This window comes from Haliaeetus leucocephalus, unplaced genomic scaffold (genome assembly GCF_000737465.1).
Source record: "Haliaeetus leucocephalus isolate CR32 unplaced genomic scaffold, Haliaeetus_leucocephalus-4.0 Scaffold173, whole genome shotgun sequence".
NCBI classification, from domain to species: Eukaryota; Metazoa; Chordata; class Aves; order Accipitriformes; family Accipitridae; genus Haliaeetus; species Haliaeetus leucocephalus.
In genome coordinates this window covers 1,146,697-1,166,936 of record NW_010972609.1, presented here as the reverse complement: position 1 = coordinate 1,166,936, position 20,240 = coordinate 1,146,697, and the positions used below count along the sequence as shown (strand labels likewise).

General features: G+C 40.5%; 1 protein-coding gene across 5 annotated transcripts; it reads left to right on the top strand.

Annotated features, from left to right (window-relative positions):
• Positions 1–852: 852 nt before the first annotated feature.
• On the top strand, positions 853–19,753 carry FADD (Fas (TNFRSF6)-associated via death domain). Of its 5 annotated transcripts, none has more exons than XR_774131.1 (5): positions 853–1,339; positions 1,789–1,976; positions 2,258–2,385; positions 15,282–15,376; positions 19,145–19,753. XR_774131.1 is itself a non-coding variant. In XM_010563682.1 (3 exons), exons 1-3 carry the CDS (start codon positions 1,039–1,041, stop codon positions 6,659–6,661), a joined length of 501 nt encoding a protein of 166 aa, XP_010561984.1. In that variant the 5' UTR covers positions 853–1,038; the 3' UTR covers positions 6,662–6,925. The 5 variants fall into 5 exon arrangements, 2 of the variants coding, with proteins under 2 accessions (XP_010561984.1, XP_010561983.1); XR_774130.1 differs by lacking the exon at positions 19,145–19,753 and adding an exon at positions 16,875–17,122; XR_774132.1 differs by lacking the exons at positions 15,282–15,376; positions 19,145–19,753 and adding an exon at positions 5,001–5,361.
• Positions 19,754–20,240: the final 487 nt, after the last annotated feature.

Sequence of the window (20,240 nt, the reverse complement as noted above, 5' to 3'; positions counted from 1 at the left end):
CTTTGGGGACCTACAAAATAATGGGATGAACTTGAACCTTCCCATTTAAGAGAAGTTCACAACCTTTCACCTTGTATAAAAATTGCCTTTAAAATACAGGGACTTAACACTTGCCCTATTTCTTCCCTTTTAAAGGTCAGGAGTTATTTTATGTCACAAATAATCTTTGTGAGGAACAAAGCCCAGGCTGCAAGCCCTGTGTTTCCAGGAGAAGGTGGGGGGGGGTCTCCGGGGGCAGCCGAGGCCATGCACAGAGGGCAGAGGCTGTTTTCCTGGGCAGCCGCCATGGAGGAACCCCACGGCACTAGTGTTTCTTTGGGAGCAGGGCTCCGACGTGGCCTTTCTTGCTCTTCGTCGAGCGAGTCCTTTCGTCCTTGTACCTCTCGTTTTCCCCTTTGGCAAAAAAACCCCACAAACCAAAACCAAAAAGTAACCCTTGTAGGTGCAGGTGCTCACAAGAAGTCCACTAATTCTGTATTAAACGGGGAACCCACGGCTCCCTCAACTCAGGGCTCGGCCAAGGCTGAGGCGCCGGGAGCCGGCCCTGCTCCTCCTGCACAGCGTTAGACCGGCCGTGCCGAGCTCGGCTCCAACACACGTTTTCTACTCGGCATCACAAAACAAGCCCGTTCGCCTCCGAGGGCTTCTGAGCGCTGCACGGTTCCCAACACCAAGCTAACCGGCGCCGAGAGCAGCGGCCGGCCCTGACAGAACCGACCCTGACAGAACCGCTCGCGCCGCCGCCATCTTAGGGCGGGCGGGAACCTTGGCGCCGCTGCCGCCCTCGTCACGTGACTTCCGGGCAAGGCTGTGGCGGGCGGCGGGCCGGGGCCAGCCCTCCGCCATTGCGGCGGTGCCGGGGCCGGGCCGGGTCGGGTCTCCCCGCTCTTTCTGGCCTCCCGGGAAGCCGCTGTGTGAAAACAGGACCTCAGTCCGCCCCCGGAGGGTGAAGACGGGGGCTCCGCTAGCCCTTTACCGCGCGGCTTGTGTCCCGCCCCGGGCCTGGTGGTGATGGTTGCGGTGTGAGGCCTGGGCACCATGGATCCGTTTTTTACTTTGCTGCACTCTTTCTCCTCGAGCTTGTCGGACAATGAGCTTTCTTCCCTGAAGTTTCTCTGCCGGGGGAAAATTGGGAAAAGGAAGCTGGAGGCTGTCCGAAGTGGCAGCGAGCTCTTCACCATCCTTCTCGAGCAGCAGGTGATTACAAGCGACAAGGTGGCGTTTCTTGAAGGCCTGCTTAAGAGCATTAAAAGAGAAGATTTGCTCTCACAGCTAAAGCAGTTCGTAGAGGAAGGAGAAGTTAATGATCCTGATGACGAGCCCGATGTGCATGAAAAACGTAGGTAGATTATTTTTTTGATTCCTCCCCTCCCTCCCCAGCAAATCTGCACGCATCCTCTAGCTGTGGGTATGCTTAGAGCAAACACGGAGCACGGCTGCCCTCAGTTGCCTCCTGTAGCTGAGCCCACTGCTGAGGGTGCTTCTGCTACTAACTGCTGCAGGGACTGCGTCGTACCCTGGAAAAGTACCGTGAGGTGGCTTATGCTGCAGACAGCTTTCTGGGGTGGAAATTTTTTCCCTTTTTCTATTGAATGGTCAGTTGGAAATCGTGCTAGGTACTTGGGATTCCGAGTATATCCAGCAGCTTTTCAGAACGTGGTGTGACTTTCAGTACGTGTGATGCAGCGAGAGTGGTAGCATTTTGCTAACAGAAAAAACAACTTGTAAAAATTTTCTCCCATTTCTTAGTAAATCCATCACTAACTTGATACTTTTCTGCTATTTCAGGTCTTCAGAAGGTAGCTATTGAAGTCATATGTGAAAATGTCGGGAGAGACTGGAAAATGCTGATACGAAAACTTGGCCTTTCTGAAGTAAAAATGGACAGAATACTGGCAGCCAATCCATTTAACTTGCGTGAACAGTTGTTTCAGTCACTTCGAGAGTGGCAGAAATGGAAGGGAAAAGATGCAAAGGTGGCTGACTTAATAAAAGCTCTTCGGGACTGTAATATGAATTTGGTGGCAGACAGAGTTGAACAGAAGCTCTTGCTACTGAACACTGGAACCAAGTGAAATCAATATAAAAACACTTTCATGTCCCATGGTTATGAATGAAAAAAGTAAAAGTGCCTTCTGCTCTTCTGAACCAAGATCAATATCATTGGTTCTGTTACTTATTCTGCCATTAATTTATGTGCTTTAATAGGCTGATTTGTGGTCAGATGAAGATTAACATAAAACCAAATTCTTTTCAGGTGATGCTTTGTAGTTTGATGATTCCTTTAAGAGATTTTAACTTTTAGAAGACCTAAACTCCATTTTGTAGAAATTCTCACACTTTTGTTCTACCACTCACCTGAAAACAAGATTTGCTCTACTGCAGGTACTTTGCAGATATCTTTTCTCTGGAAATATATCCGTGGGACACTTTGGAGGCAACTGTAAAATTTCTGTAAAAAACTGTAAAAAAGTGGGGAGCTTAGATATTTTCTAATTTTTTTTGTGGCCTAGTATAACTAGTGTGAAAGGAGTAGACTCCTTAGGTGTGTACTGGGTTTTCTTTTTGAGTAGCAGAAGATAATACCTTCCATAATTTGTTGAATACATTTGCTCTCCAAAAAGGGATACTAAGATGACTGTAACTCAGTCTGTAGTGCAAGACTGCAGTGCAAGAGGGCTATTTACTATTATGATGGCTTTTTCGTGGCAGAAAATGTGCCTAGGTTGAAAATGAACTAGTTGAAAACAAATGTCTCTATCAATGATGCCTTCATCAAACTGAAGGAAGTGTTCTTCTGAAACTATCAAAGAAATTGTGTCTCACAGATGTTTACAGCAGCCTCTTTTTACTGCTGTGAATGTTTTAAGATTCTTTACTAGGAATCCTTTCCTAACCTACGTCACAGAGTCTGGTCATGTCTGCTGGAAGTTGCAGCTTACCTCATAAGTAAGCTGCAGTTATCTGTGCTCTTGGTAACAAAATTTTGTACTGTAACAAAAACCTTGAAAACAAATTGGTTTCTTTTGAGCGGAGAGGTGTGAAGGCCTACTGAGAGCAAATATATAGTATAGTCTTTTCTCTAGGGATATGCTGTGACGATCAGCTGTCTTTCGCCACAGTTTGTTCTCTTCAAAGGTTGCTCCAGATCCAATACCTCTTCCAAGTCCTCTGCAATTTTCTAGTTCATTCCTGTTCCTTGACATTTTTTGAATGTGGTTGCAAGCAACTTGCAGAGGAAGGAGGGTTTATGAACGAGACCAGATTCAGCTTTCAGCTTTAATTTGGAACAGACTTCAAAAAATGGCCTTCACACCGAACCTAAGGCTGGAAAAATTGCACAAGCTTCAAGACATGCAGGGCTGTAGAGGCCTCTGGGGACTATCCCCTATGCAAGGCGGGGAAAGTCCTCTGAAATCATTATTGCTTGAATGAGTAGGATTGATTGTTACTGCAAACATCCTTCTAACTACATAAATAGATACTTGAAGAGGCTTCTTTTTGTGTACCTGTGTGACTTTTAGCTCCTTTCAAGTTCTTTTACATGGTGCCATTACTGTGAAGGCCAGGTGTCAGCATATAATATACCACTACTCTGCATAAATGGTGTGACACTGATAATTTTCAAGTTTTTGTTGCAGTTGGTGCCTCTAGTTTAGATGGTAACACTTGAATACTTGATTGTAGTTAATGGAAACTGCTGTAGTATGAACTTATCTTTTCATTAAGGTTTTTCCTTAATGATTCTTACAAGAATTTTTCTAATCGTAATATACTAAATGTCAGTGATAGTATCCAAGCAAAGGAGCAATGGGTAATACAGAAGTTCCCACTTGTCTGCCTTTTGGGCGGGTACAGTTCTCGAAGTACTGGCTCCAATGCTTGTCAGTATTGATTGTCAATTCCAGACTTCCAGTAGCAGATACAGCGCTGCACTTCAGCTAAATGACTAGATCAAGTGTTTTGGAGGTTTTTGTTTAATAGATACAGTCTTCGTTCTACAGTACTTAAAGAAAATGATTGCTTCAGACTTTTTTCCATCGTGCCTCTAAGCAATCTTTGTGATTAGAGTGGAGTAGAAGTCAAGTTAGCAAGATGAGTTATGTTTGTGGTGAAACAGCTCTGCAGCAGTTCCAAGTTCAATCTGTCCAGTAACATGTTTTTCTTATCCACTTGTAATAAGTCTCCTGGTTCACAGAAGATAGATTTATCTGGAATATGAAAAGAAGTATACTGCCTACTGCATATAGGATATTTTTAGAATCAGTAGGAATAACTTGTTAGTTGTAGCCAAGCGCTCGTCAGCTACAAGAAATATTCTGCCTCAGAAGATAAAAACCTCTTGTTTCTTTAAGGATTTGTACATGGTGGATGTTTTGCTGTGTATGAAAGCAATGACCTAGACTGCACCAATCTGTGCAGTACCTCAGGGCCAATTAAAAACTTTTTATTAGTGATTAAAAAGTTGATTATGTGAGAACAAAAGCAAATGGAACAAAATGGAGCAAAGGGAACAAAAACTTTTTATTGGGGGGAGGGGTAAGGGAAAAGGGTATGATTTGTAAGGAACTGTGTTGTGATCCAGTTAGCAATGTTTTAATTTCAACACAAGTATTTTGGACTCAAATATAAATATTTTTATAACTTGAATTAAAGTTTTATATTGTATAATTTTGTGCACATTTCATTAAAATAATACTTCCTTAAAAGAAATGGGACTGGTTTTTTATATTATGGGGCTGCTGTCTATGCTGAGATCTCTAATTGGGAGAAGATAAATGTTAAGGATGCTTTTAAAGCAAGGAGTGGTGCTAAGCAGGCATTATGTTACTAATGTCCTTCTTGGAACATTACAAAAAAACAAACAAACAAAAAAAAAAGGGCAAAAAGCTTTGTCATTGAATTTCTCAGAAGTACTAAGAAGGCTATAGTTTTCCTAGCAGGAGCAGCATTTGAATGCTGTCACTCGGGAAAGTGTAAGAAAAAAAATTCTCTGCCAGCCCTCAGGAGCCTAAAATTGAGTCGCAGTGCAGCACATGCATGGGAGAAAAGCCTTCTGTGAGTTAGTGCCTTCCAATTGTTTCCTCTGCTGTGGTAAGGATGTTGTATTCATTTTATAATTAATTAAAAACACAGCTTATAGCTTATTCTAAACCTGTCCAGGCTTTCAGAGGATGCATTCAGAAGTTAAATTGATAGAAGCTTCGGTGTTCTGTGAAGTATATACCGGCACTGAAGCGTTAGCGCACGCTTAAAAGCTTTGAATGCGTAAGACAAGTAACTTAATTACCCCTTTTATCAAATTCTCTATGATACTCTGCAAGAGTATCTACCTGTGAGGAATTACTAAAACCTATTCCTTTTGGTTACAACACATCAAAACGTGTTGAGAGTAAAAAGTGTCATCACAGGAGAATTTTCATTTTGGAGGATTATTTTTCCATGTCACGTCCCTTTCAGTACTTGCTTGCCATTTCCTATGATGTTTGAAGATAATTTTATATATTGCATATTAAGGTGTTTCTTTTTTAAATTGCATTATTTTCATTACTGAGTTAAAAGAAGTTTTCTAGACTTTTAATTAAAATCCTCTTACACAAATTGGTTGTCATGAATATTTCAAATGCAATGCTTTGTTTTCCTTTTTCTCCATTCCCCACACACAGGCAGCTGTATTTCCTCCAGCCTTTGTTTCAGTCCTAAAATAATTGGCTACTTTCTGAAATCTAATTGCTTCATTTAATTGTCTAACGTAAAAAGCTCAGTAACACATGCTGTATCTCAGAGTTCTCTCTGGCACTCAGCATGTTCTTAATTCAGGCTTTTTGGTTGAGTGTTTTTCAATTTTAATTTATTTCTAATCACTGTCTTTGTTTCTTTCATGATTACCAAAAGGTGGTTTGTGCTGTTCTTCTCACTGCCGGCATGGATCACCTATGGCCCTAAAATGTGCTCCAGCATGGCAAATACTTTTCTAAGTTGTTTTCCCTCTTTGATTTATTACTTTTTTCTCTGCCAGTGTTTTTATTGCAAGGTTGCACTGGTAGAATTATAGAAACTAGTTCACTGTTTCAGCCATATACCATAAAAATAGGAATTGTGGGGGTGAGAGGAGGGGTAGAGGAAGGAGTTTTGAGTAAAGGTTCAAGAACTTTTGAAGAATCTATCTTTGTCTTTGTAAAAATATAGGTAGCTGAGGATTACTTAACATTAAGAGGGTGTGTTGCAATGTGTTCTGGGAATTGTAAGTTTAGAGACAAGGAAGCACAGCTTTACTCAGCTGCCAGGAAAGTGCAGATTGATGCAGGCTTCTGCGTGGGAATCTGTGTGGAATAAATTTACAGGCAGTCTTAATGATTAAATAAGCAGAAGTTTCATCCACAGAGCTATTTGTGCTACAGTTTCATTCTCGAGAGCATTACACATTAATTTCTTAAAACAGACATAAAATAATACAGGTTTGTTCTTGTAAAATTTTATGTAATATGTATTTTAATAATATATTAAGTTGTTAATACTAGTTGAGTTTAAATTCGGCAATTCCTATGATTTGATCAGTGTTGGAAGTTGAAAACTTTTTCGTTGTTTTCTAACTATGCCTTGTGTACAGTTCTTGTGTGGATGGTAACGTGGCTTTCCTTTCTTTCAGCTTGGTGTTTAGTTTGTCAAAGAAAAGGGTGGTGCGGTGTTTCTGGCAGGACACAGTACTTAAGACAGCTTTCAGAGTAACCAGCAGTTATAGTAAAGTTAAGGTTTTTGTATGTGTTCTCTAAGACTCTGAAGAGATTGGTATATAAAAAATGACATCTCTAAAAGAGGTTTTGAGGATTACATCTCCAGTACAATGTAGTAAGTACCTTTGCCAAGGAAAGCAGCTTAATGTCAACTTTATATGTCTAATGCTTCAAAAAGTTATCAAACTGGCATTTTTGCCTTCAGACCAGGCTCTTGTGCTATGTGAAGTTACGCAGAGATAAAATTGGACCATTGTCATCAGAGATGTAAAAAACATCCAACTGGGACTTTCTGTGGTAGGCATTTTATTTACAGGTGAGCCTGGTTTTACAGAACTTTTACATAATGTAATAATCTTGCAATTAAAAATGTTCACAATTTTTATAATGTCGTTTTCTTTTCCACTTCCTAATTCCATTATTCCTATTGATCCCAGCAGAACTATTAACTTCAGAAAATAATTTACAGAATTTAATAAGTGAGCACTTCTTATTGTGGTCTAACTTTTTAAAGGGTTTTAAGAGCCATTCTGCAAGCATACACACTACCTGTGGCAAAGATTTGTCCAAAGGGATGTATGAAGACTGTGTTTCTGTACAAAAGTGATATTTTTGTATGCAAGTCTGGTACCAGATTTTATATACAGTGAGCATATAAACCATTAGAAAGGTTTGGTATAAAAATTAACCTACAAAACTTTTCTTGTCATTAATGTCTTCAGGTTTTGAGTATTTACAGGCTTTTCAGTTTAGAGTTCTACTCAAAATTAGTTCATTTTTTTCACATTCTTCTTCAGAATTTGTACTACTTTACCCCCCCCCCTTTTTTTTTAATAGGTTTCCACATCTGTTAAATACAAAAAGAACTAAATAACTGAACAATCGAGCTAAATGCTTATCTTTTTTTCCCCACCAGTGGTCTCCCTGCGAGGTGCTTCCTGTCGCTTCTAGGCATATTGCCAAATTTTGAATAAAAAAGTTGCAGAGAAAATGGGAATTAAAATGGTGCAGCACCTGGTAGGTCTGGGCCCATGGTTTCTGGGATTCAAAGTCTATACTTTTTTTCTTGATGTTATGCTCGGTGTGAGCAGAATTTAGTCACAGCTTCCTGGCTGTGAAGCCCCTAATGTGGGAAACCCTGGATAGCCTGAATTAGCCCCAAAGCCATTATTCCCATGGCAACCGCCGTGCACGGCAGTACATGGGGCATGCGGCTGCAGCACCCTAAGTTCTGGCTATCCCAGCCAGCTGAATAATGTTTGGAAGCTGTTACTAATTGTGAGATTTGCTGCAGTCTCCGGTCGGTGACCGTGTCAAAAATCCAAGCTCCGGGTGCAAGAATGTAAAATGAAATTTCTTGACCGAATTCTCTCCTTTCGGTTCCACTGCCCCGCTGGGACAGGGCGTGTGAGAGGGAGCGGGGCTAGACATTAAGAAATTTACTTTCAACATTTTTCTAACCACCAGTTTAGCACGTGGCGCTTCCATTTCTGTATCCAGCTTGAACGGTAAAATTCAAACTTGTGTGTCTAACTGCATGTTTGTGCATGAAGTAGCTAATATATATGCAGATGAATTAAAACTAATTAGAGCTAAAACCAATGAAGTGTACATTTCTAGCTAATGGCTACTTGCAGCTCTGTTATATACCACCTAAATAAGTTATTCGCTATGGACCTGCTGGTATGATTTTCTGTAAAACGTATCCTATTTTTTACAAAAAAATAGCACTTTGACGCTAAAGAATGTCATGTGTATATACGGTACATGTCATTCTTTAAATTGAAATGTCAAATTCCACAACTGGCCTGTGAATTTTAAGGGATATTAAATGTTACGGTATACCTTAGATGACTGTATTTATAAGGCCCTTCACTCCATGCAGTATTTTTTTCCTTTCATTTCCTGGAACTTCATAGTCACCAGCACTCCAGCCCTGACTCACTCCGAACCTTTATTCATGTGACCCAATGAGACCAGATCAGTGAATAAGAATTTAAACCCCTTAGTTTCATGTTAGACAAACATAATAAAACAGTAATATGACTAAGTACCTTAATGTGAGCAAGAAGCACCCACAAACCATGGACTTGGATTGTAAGAGTAATTCTGTGGATGGGATCCTCATTTTCCACCCTGCATTCAGTACACAAATAAAACGCTGGGGAAGGAAGGTGTCCAAGCCACTTCGGTGCTTAGCCAAGATCCCAAACCGTCCTTGAGCTCCTCGGCATACGTAGCTGATGCTTGTTTTCCCTACAGCCTCGGGGCGTAACTAAAAGCAGCAGGAGCATGGCATAGGATACTCTGATCGTGATTCTTCTCCCTAGGAATATCTCCTCCTTTCTCCTCATTTTGCTTAAAGTGGGAATGGACATGGGAATCCTCATCAGAGTGAGAAATCCTCAGCCCTCGAAATTCCTGATTCTCCAGTAATCATTTCCTCTGGGTAGGTTACTGAGTAGTGTGAAAGGGCCAGATCATTTTGCAGCTTGAAAGCTAAAGACAGATTTTACCTGTCTTTACTTCTATGAATTAAGGTTTGCAGAAGTGTCTGGACCAACAGTCTTGAAGTAGATATCACAAAAACAGCTGGAGTACTTAACCAATTTTAATATCAATCAACACCTCTGAAAATCCTGAGTTTGCCTTAGCTCATAATGTAATGCCATTGTTTGCACATTTCCTAGGTTAGTATTCTTACCGTAGAGTATTATTATTAGCAATACTTGCATTTAGGTTGAATGGAATTTTTTTAAGGGTGACTGGTTTAATAATTGGTGATTTAAATAGGGTTGTGTCATGTCTTCTGCCAGAGGAGGTCTCACCAGCCAAGTCTGATGTCTGTTGCTCAGGTCTGAATTGTGAGGAGCTCAGTTTCCTTTGCGAGGTCTCAGAAGCTTCCACAGGCTAATTCAGAGGAACTAGAGAAAGAATTATAGAGAAATTAGATCACAGTTTCTTTTATTTAAACGGTACCTGACGTGCCCCATAGGCTTGTCCCATTTTCTCTTTTAAAAGGTTACTTTCATCCCTTATCTCCCTCCTGCAAGATCATCCCTCCGCACATCATTAAATGTTGAATAATTATAACACACAAGCCTGGGGGAGGACAAACACTGGTTCTCTTGGTGGTTTGAAGAGGACTTTGACATTGCTTGAATCATCCCTAGTTATTCAGACAGCCTGTTCTGGTGTTTTTTAATGTATTCAAATAGGATACGATAATCTCAGCAAGGGAAAAACGGGCATGGATGGAACTGCCACCTGTAAGCAGGTCAGGGAATATCCTGTTTTTGCAACGTTATCATGTCAAATGTTACAGCAGCAGCAGCAGTTTCCTGTTTTTTCCATGCAGAGAGAAGTAATGGGGAGCTGCTGGCTGAAGAACGCTGCCAGCTTCTTTCGGTCACGTCTTTTGGTACTACAGAGGTGGCATTATTAAAGGCAGACAAAAAAGCCTCTAATCATGCAACCAAACTGAGCCCTAGGAGCTGAAAAACCCTTCCTTTGTACACTCATAAACCTTGCTAAGAACTAACTGGTGTCTCTATATGCAGGCTTTTCTGCAGCATTTTGGCTGCAAACTGAGACAGGTAAGAGATGCTATCTTTAGGAGCACTTAAAATTGGGAGTCAAGAACCTTCCCCATTGCAACTACTGGACATCCTGACCTTTCTGCAGAATGTATGATAAAACAACCCAATCCTACAAATGGGTTTGGTTCCTAAAACTTAAAATTCTCACTGTAGATTTTGGCTGGCATAAAATCTGATGATTCTGTTTACAGCAAAAATCTGGTACTGCAGAACTTATTTTCGTTGTATCACACTGAATATTCCCCTTATTAGCTGAATATCCATGGACACGTAGCAGGTAAATGCTGAATGCTTATGCAAGGGACGTTACTGTTTGTACACAGCTTTAAGCTGTATTGGAATCAAACTTGTGCTGTGTTATTTTGGTGAAAGGAAACTGTACAGTTTATTATGGGAGACAAAGAAAGTGTTGGTCATGAAAATGACGTGCCTCCCAAGTCCTGATACGCTTGTGTATGTGTATATAAACATACCTGTCTCTATGTGTGTCTATATAGCATGTGTATAGATATGCATACGTACGCACACCCTTAAGTAACTTTATTTGATTTAATCTGGAATACAAGACTTCCCTGACAGGGCTTTCTTAGTACTGCTTCTCAAGCATATGTCTACCACTTATAAGCTGTATACTATTTCTGTAAAGAAATATATCCCTATGACAATCTCCAGGAGCAGCCCTAGTTTTGCTAGAAACAACTGTGTTGTATTTCTGGGCCAACACTAAATATTAAGTACAAATTCAGGGCCAGCTGCTGCATCTTCAAGAGGCAGAGCAAAAGTGATTTTAAGCCATTCCTTTAATCTCGCAGCTTTAAATGCAAGAGTTGGCTTAATTCCTATTATACGTTAGAGCAGTCATTGGTTACTATAATTTTCAGTATTTTCCTTCAATCTAATATTTTGGTCAACACAAAATCTGTGATGCTGACATTAACCCTCTGTTCTCTTCCCTGTTAATTCTGCTCTTGCAGGCAGCAGCTCTAGACACCAAATAAATGATTTAACAATCACAGCGTGGTTTAGAAACAATATACCTGACCAAAGTGAATGGAAGGATCCTTCCTTCTTGTTCTGCAGGCACTTTCATGGTGCCCCTAAATAATTACGGCAGAAGATGGAAGAGTCGCTGTCATTTCAGTCTTTGGCTTCACAGGTTAAAAGTACAAAGAACGAGTTAGTGCCAAGTTCCTCGATGGCTTTTGTGGCAAGGGCAACAGTTCACTAGACCAAAAACACCAAATTAATCTCACCTTGGCTAGACTTAATGTTTCACATTCACGTATGAAGAAACATTAATGATTCCTGGAAGTTTTAGGCATCGTTATTTAAAATCGTGTAAGGGACAAAGGGAAGTTTATTTGGATTTGGGAGAGGATCTGACCTGTATTTGGAGTACTGACTGATTGATTGTACGTAACACAAAAGGAAAAAGTGACCAATATTCCTCTAGCTCTTTGCGCAAAAGCTTAAGTGTATTGTGACAGCTTAACTTACAGGCCTAAGCTAGAATGTGTTCATGAGTCAATATTTATGTTGACTCTTCTAAATGTGAATTACAATGCAAACAGATGGTATGGTCAAAGGGTCTTTAATATGAACTGTGTTCAGGAGAACAAGGAATTTAGCTTTGAAATAAATAATTTGCCCTGCTTATTATGGCACAGATGAACAATGTCAGGTCTGCTGTTTTTTCTATTATGAGTTTTTCCCCTTTATATCTTACACGTGGCTTTCAGGCATTTCCTAAATGTTTTTTTGCTATTCTCACTTCGTTTAAGGATTAACTTAAGACAACGACAAGGCTTTTTCAGCTTTTGTCCACCTTCCTAGAAATAATGATTTCTTAACCAAGAGCAGGGAGAGGACTACCTTTCATACCTTTTTGTCTTGTTTTTTTCTCTTGCAAGCTACATGCCTTGTAATCTTACTTTCAGCAGCTATATTGTAAATGGCTTTTTGTTTAATAACTGCCAGCATTAATTAATTGTAATTTGACAAAAGCTATGTAAATACCTCCATACAAAGGAACAAGGCATTCAGGCAAACAGAAAAAGGCAAAAAGAAAACTCAAGTGACTAAGAGTATTATCTGGCACAACACAGGGACAAATCTTTTGTTGGTAGCTAAGATGAGTCAAAAGACTACATGCAAAGACCTTAATGGCAGCTGAGGACACGCTGGATCAAACCTCAGGTGGATATAAAGACACTCCTGTGAGATGCTTGTACTCAGAGGAGTGACCCACAGGGATCAGTCAAGAAGCACAACCTTATATATATATATATACATACATACACACACACACACGCAACAATATAAAGTCTGACTCCAGTTAGAGCAAGCAATATGAACTGTGGTGTTCGTGCTCATAAATGTCCATATGAGAGGGTGCGTGGCGGGAGAGCATTTTCACTGTTATCCCCGCTATCGCCGTTGCCGTCTCTGCAGGATGACATTTGGCCATGAGCTTCTGTACATGCCACTGTAGCGTGGGTACCGCTGTACGTACAAAGCCAAGCCTCAGCTGGGACTTGGCACTTGTGCCTTTTGGACAGACAGAAAGCCATGTTATGCCAATATCAAACAGGAGGTTAATATAATTCATTACAGCTTCAGTTTCCAATATACGTACTGCTCAGTAGTAACTATCTGAAGCTGCATATGTCTTGCTCTGTTCCTAACAACAGGTATTTGTTTTCTGGAAGGTGATGCAGAAATTGGCCGCTTCAGTTGTATGATTGAAAAATTGCTATCGAAGTCAGAAGAATTAGGTATTCTCTCTGGAAGACATAAGTATTGTACATGGCGACTAATAACGTTGATGGAGGAGATTTTACTGAAGTACACTGCCTTTATAGTTGAGAGGACAATTACTGGTATTTAAACTCTCCGATTATGCATACTGATTGCACTGGATCCCCTAAACTTCTAATTCCAAGGGCTGCAGAAGGCATTCCTCAGTTCTTAAATCTTGCTCCCCGACTGTAAGTTTTCCAGAGGAGATTCCTGTGTAGGGGGAAGGTAAATTTGCCCAGCCTAGTAACAGACACTTGGCAAGCCAAGAAGGGATGCAAGGTCTCATTGTGTTTTTATTCATTGTTAAAAAAGACGCTTCAACAAGGACTTAGGCATCCTTAACACATACATCTCAACGCCAGGATATCTTAGCAGCACTAAAATTATAATTTCAGACAGGAACCTTGAAACTGCCTTTCTTTAAGGGAAGAGTGAAGCCAGCAGTAGGGATAACTTGTGCAAACAGGGCGGCGGTGCAGAGGCAGCTACTGCTCCTGTTATTATTTACATTACATTAGGGAGGATGCTGCTGGCATCCTGCCTCCCCCGTGAGGCACTGCGGGTTCTCCTCCCCGCTGCACGTCTCGCCCAGGTCGCGTCCTGCACGCTCTGGGTTTATGGACTCGTACGGTATTTTGCTCAAGGTCATGGCATTTCTTCAAAAGCTAAGGATGAGACCCCTTGCAGCTCTCTAGGCTTATATGTTGACAGGCGTGCGCTACCTTTCATGTGTTGGTTAGTTAAACGTCAGAGTAGTGTGCACTTTATGGTGCAGGCATAACGCTGAAGGGTAAGGACAGACCAATACAGAAGCACACAGGGAAGGAATTTACTTAAAAAGACACTATGATAATTTTGCGAAAGAGGAGAAGTACCGCTTACTCTATTTCCATTATTTTTCTTAATATTTGTTTCAAGTTGACTTGAGCACTGTTCCCAAAGGTCTTGGTTTTTTCCTCTGGCAGAAGTAGGGCTGCTTTTTCTAAAGTATTGGCTGTTTTCCCTGAAGGTTCTCTTCTGACTCTGATTGCTTTTAAATGTCACTCTGCTGCTCAAGGCTACTAGTAGGTGGTCTGAGCTGAATGTTTACTATTATATGGCTTATACCTATACTTATTTTCCATGTCAGATCCTGACCTAGTAACCTTCTTTTCAAAATGCCGAAGGTGAAATTAAGTTTTAAATTACTTGGTTGCCTAGGCAGAATCACTATTAATCAGAACAGGAAAATAATATTGGGAAATGAACTTTCTTTGATAGCAGTTTAATACATCATATATTTTGGCAGACAATTTCATCTGAGCCTTAGGATCACCTTGAAACTGGGGATGTTTTTTGGCAAAACACATTGCTGTCATTGCAATTTTCCATAGTTTTTAGAATTTTTATCTGTTGCAGTTTTTGTTATGACTTCGTTTTGAGGCCGTGTTGGTTTTTAGTCGCCATCTCAGCCAATTCATTTTAGCAAATGAATATTTTTAGTAAATACTGTGAAGACAGTGGGGAGTTCTAAAATAGTGAAAATAAACATTTAACTCGTGTACCTAAACTAGTGATTCACTGAAAGCATTATTTACATTTTCATTTGCCCATAAGCTGATGCTGCTTGCACAGAAAAATTGTTTTGCCTTGTTTACACACATACGATTTGGGACTCATACCTTACATTATTATCTTCACATAAACAGGTTTAATAGTTCAGCATACTTCTGAATAATGAAGATAGAGATTGCTGCATACAATTTCATGCAGGCAATGTGCATGTAATGAAAGGTATGTTATCACTTGAAATCTAGTCAGTTAAGGATTAAAAATAGGCTTAAGTGCTATTTGAGATCTCTCTATTTTTTAAATGCTTTTATCTACTTTACTACAGCATGAAGGACTAATAATAGAGGATCCTGAGTACATAGAAATCATGGTCCACTTTGCTTAGTGCCTACTCCAAAGCCACTTGAAACAGTAGGAGCCTTTTCATAGCAAAGTAAAAAAAAAAAAAAATAAATTTTTCCTTCAAACTCTGATTTACAGGAACAGAAGTGTTACTTCACATGCAAATCCTTTTTGCTCTAGTCAGACTATTTGTAAAGCTCATTGCATATATTATTAAAATAATACAATCTTTTAATTTTATTTTTTCCCTTAACAGGTCTCAAAACATTCTAAAAGCTGAAGCCTCAATTTTGAAATGATCCACATAGAAACCAACTCTCGTTCTCTCTTGGGTTCTTGTGAAGTAAACAGGTGAAAGGCTCAGTGTCTTTAGACCTCACTCTGGCATCACTGCATGCGTATACAAGGTGGTTTGGAATAAAAAGAACATAATTCTTTTTTCCTGGTAATTGACTTTTTACATATCCTGAGAGATTGCCATGGCTCTGAAGTTCTAGGCTCCAGTCTTGCAAATGCAATAATTTAATTCCAGACCAGTTAAAATTAGCAAGACAGACAAATCCTGGGCTGCTAAACCCAAAGCAATGAAGCTGATAACAGCGCTGCTTATTTCTATGGACATTCACATTCTTTTTACTTGCTTTCCTACAAAGAAGCCGTGCTGTTTCTCGCACGTATCCAGCATCCCAGCCCAGGTCCCTCTCACGCTGGTTTAGACATCTAACTGCGGCTCCCACGGCCGGAGTCCGGCTGCCCTAGGCTCCCTCTGGAGTCAATGAGAAGAGACAAGCATCTTGAGCGGGTGATTCATGGACCACACCAAAGATCTGAATCACTCCCATGGAGCGGCTCTCTTGCTCCACTGATTACAGAGGCAACCGAGGGTAAATGGGTTCATGATGTAGGTGGTCAGCCAGGTGGAATGTATCCAAACCTGTTCTAGTTAGTCAGGAGCTGCATTATCACAGCTGGCTTCAAATTCTTGACTCCAGACAGCTTCTTCTTCCAATATTATTCACAACTATGTCACACGAATCTGGCCTTTCCTAAAAGTATTCCTTTTTTAAAAAATGTGTAGCTAAATAATGCGCAACCCTATTGCCCTGAACTTAAAACTGAATGCGCTTTTAGGTAGATATCTTTCATTATAGTTCCAAAAAAAACTATTTGAAGATGTGCTGAAATCAGTACATTCACTTAGTGTAGACGACTTCTGCATTAGGTATTAGGGGTATATTTCACTCCAGATTGAAATAAATGACACTTCGCTTTAGAAATGCTTTCTAGCTCAAGGGGATTTCTGCCGCTGTAAATCCATACAAAAAAGACAACAGCGGCAATAATTCTGAACTGCAAATTGCACAACTGAAGCTGAAACTAAGCTGAAAACCTTTTCGAGTTCAGTGGGTTTTTACTTGAGTGAGCATATGTGTTTTTGGTTGCAGGAATAGCAGCTAAATTTAGAAAATATTTATGGTCTTGACGTAGGTATGATTCCCATTAAAATAAATCGTGTAAGTTCATCTGGTCTCTTAAGAGTTTTCTGCATGTCTCCAGTTTCTTATGTGTTTTGTGGAGACTTATCTTCCGATCAGATGCAGTAAGTCCAACTCAAAACCCTCTGAAATTTTAGAGCAGCCAATTCTGATCTGATTTACGCCTGCCGAAATCTGACAGATCCATGTAGAGCCACATTATATAAAAAAAATGTTGATGTAAAGAAGAACCGTGTCAAGGCATGGTTTCTAGAACTCATGGCTTCTGTTGCCAAAGGGCTGACACGTTTACTAGTGCACTTATCTTTATACATGGGCATAACCATTAATTACCTCCATCCTCTTCTCTATAGGCCACCTTCCAGCCTCTTCCCCTCTCATGCCTTCTCCCTCAGGCAAAGCGTCTCTTCTGTCTAGCAACCTCTGGAGACATTTGTTACGGTAACAGAATAGTCCAGGTCACGTCTATCTACTGACAAAAGAATAATCAGCGCTGTTGGCAAAAATCCTGTTCTTTCATCTATTCATTTTGGTATGAAATGCCTGAAATGTGTTCAAAATGCATTTTGCTGATACGTCATTAAGTCATCTATAAAGGACAAGGAGTAAATAAGGTACCGTCGGCTCGACTGAGAAGGAAAAAAAAAAATGCGTAGGCGATCTTGGACTATTTTCAGCAGAGGTTTTGTGCTAGCGTAGGGTGGCTTTGAGGCTCACAAAGGAAATTTCAGTACAAATGAACCATAAAGCACTCTGTGGGCAGAGACGGCAGCGGATGCAACCCCGCACTGCTGTGAAGCCAACGGAGGAGAGCTTTGCTCCTTCGCCTTCTGGTGAGCAGCTCTTCCTCGCCGCGAGCGGGTGGCAGCAGGTGTTTGTCCTCAGAACCGCGCTGCCGGCATAGCCGGACCCCGACACCTCACTGTGCAAAACTCGCTGGCAGGAAGAGGTTGCTGTTTTGCTGACCTTGGATAAACATTAGGATCTAATTTATCATGTGGCAGGAAAGGAAAGCTTTTTTTTTTTTTTTTTTTCCCCTCCTCCCTGTTTTTAACAGCTTTTGTTTGGATTTCATCATGTTTTTTTGAGGTGCAAAGAGTGGAGAGATATTTAACCTGGGTCTCTGAACTGATTACTTTGCTGTCAGCTGATGTAGAGTATGGCTCTTTCTGGACATGTCTACAAGTGTTATGTGTCACTAAATGACATGGACAGGGAGACAGACCTCTTGCTGAACTTACAAAAGAGACATCATACCCATTTAGTTAAAAAGATCTGAGCTGCTAGTGCTCTTCATGTCATAGGTATATCTTGGGTTACATCCCCAGGAGGAAGAAAAAAGGAAACTGTTTTCCTTGTACTACAAAGTAAATAGGAATGCTGAGAAATATTTGGTATTTGGGTATTTGCAGAACCTGGGAGTTCTCCTGACTGTATTTCATGCGTATTATGTGCAACACAGAGCCTTATGCAAAGATCTGATTATTCAGTTGTGTTTGTGGCATTTGAAGCCCTGACCCTACGCTGATCTGTTCTGGGTTATGGTGAACTGCGCATGGGGAGAGCAATATGGCTTCAAAATCAGGCCTTTTAGATATTTTTGAGGTGCCTCAAATTCTGCTGTATCCACGGTCTGGGCTTTGAGTGTAGCATTGACAAAGTGAGGTGCCTAACGAAGGCATTTGCAGTATGTCACATGGGAGGCATATTCCTTAAATAGGATATTCTGGATTCGAGTTCCCTCCTGGACTAAGCTGTCCTTTTGGGCATGAATAAATACCTAGCTCTTTATACATGAGGAGACAATGCCTCCCTTTTATATAGCAGACATTTGTATGCCATGGGAACTCTGTTCCCGCCTGAGGCTGAAACCGATTTCTGAAGAAAGTGGCCTAACCACTGACATTTCCATCTCTCCTCTGAAACTTGCGTAGAGAGTGATATGTGCTTTGAAGGTGACAAAGATAAAGGTGACAACTCCTTGAGGCTGAGGAGGGTCTACAGCTAAAACCTCCTGCCTCTTAGATGGGAAATCCAACCACACATGTGAGGAGCTGAGAAAGCTGAATGCGAGAGTGTCTGTGCCTTGTTAACAAACTGGTTGAAGATTAATATATTGAGTTAATTGATATTTATTCTCCATTTCAGAATTGTGTGGTAGGTTCTTTGCCTTCATAATGAAGCGTGATTATAGTTGGTACGACTGTTTATTTTTGGTTTTAACCATTCAAGGACAAAACAAAACTTAGTTTCAAAAGAAAAAACAACCACGTTTCAAGTTATCCTCAACTGAGAGAAAATGTGATGACATCTTTTAGGATCTAGGTGAATACCGAGGTTCAGTTATTAATTTATTCTACATGACCTGGCTCTGAGATCAGTTAATCTGATTGGATGTACTGCAGCGTTCAATTTGATAGAGATTATCAACTCTGTGCCTATTATGGTGTTTAACCTTTTGCCTTTACATTCACAAAGTCTCCATTTGACTCATACGATAAATGCAAATCAAATCAGGCCAGATTCCTTCTACTAACATTATTAGTTTTCATTTTTTATGTGCGATGAGTTGAAGTGAAATTGTGTTTGTTCATGCAGCCGTAAATTCCACTTTACTTTTCAGCCCTGTTTATGTTTTGCTTGAACACGTTATTGTGAAGATGCTGCCTTGACAGCTCCTTAGACTGAAGTCCTCTTCATCCACAGAAGTGGTACAGCAAAAGTAATCAAGATGAAAGGTGAGGATTTTGCCTTTCCTGGTGTGCACTGTCCACCTGGATTCTGACCTGGAAGGACTTCCTTGACTTGCAACATTGGTTAGGCAGAGCCAGGTCAAAGAGTTTCAGCACATTTGAACTCTGACTCCCAAAGGATGAGGACAAAATAACGAGCGCTGTCCCATCAGTAAAGGTATCTCGTGACTCCATCGCTCTCACCACCACAGCTGACGCACCTGAGAAATATATTCGCAGGGAACAAAAATTCAGACCTCAGCTTAGGACGGGGCAAGGGACAACCTGTAAGGTCGGCAGTGAAGACTTAGCTCTCGGCAGTGACCCTGCCACTGGGAAAACCTCAGCACTGGGAACCAATTGCCTGCGCTGGCTCTCATATTCAGATCTCTGTCGCTATGCTGTAACTGGTCATTGCTTGTCAATTAATGGCAACAAGGTAATTCCCTTAAATTCTTGAAAATATTTTGAAATGTGCAGTTTTTGTAATTTTTCAGTTTCTTTTCCAGAAGTAGTTATGGTCCCAATCCTACAAATTGTTCTTTTCTGAATAAAACTCTGAATTCTGAAATAAATTTCTGAAACCATTGAAGCATCTGCAGTGTGGAAAATTTGGCTGGGATGAAATTCCATGCTCTTTTTTGTCAGTGGAAAAATTTTGCTTTTCTGGTAATAAAGAAGCCTGAGAAACACCTGATTGTAATTGCTTGATGGTAGCTTATTTTAGCATACTTTAATTGTTATGCCTGCACATTTTGTTTAAAATTTCAGCATGCAATAGTTCAGGCACAATAGTTCAGCTGCAGGTCTCCTTTTGGAGAATGATAGAAAAATTAGCATTTCTTCATATACCTTTACCAGTTTGTCTGTACAATATGTTTTTCCTCCTCTCAGAATTAACATGCAATATTCTTCTCTGCTTCAAAAATATTTTTTGTGCAAGTGTAAGCATGAAATCTAGAAACTGTATAAACTGGACCTAGAGCA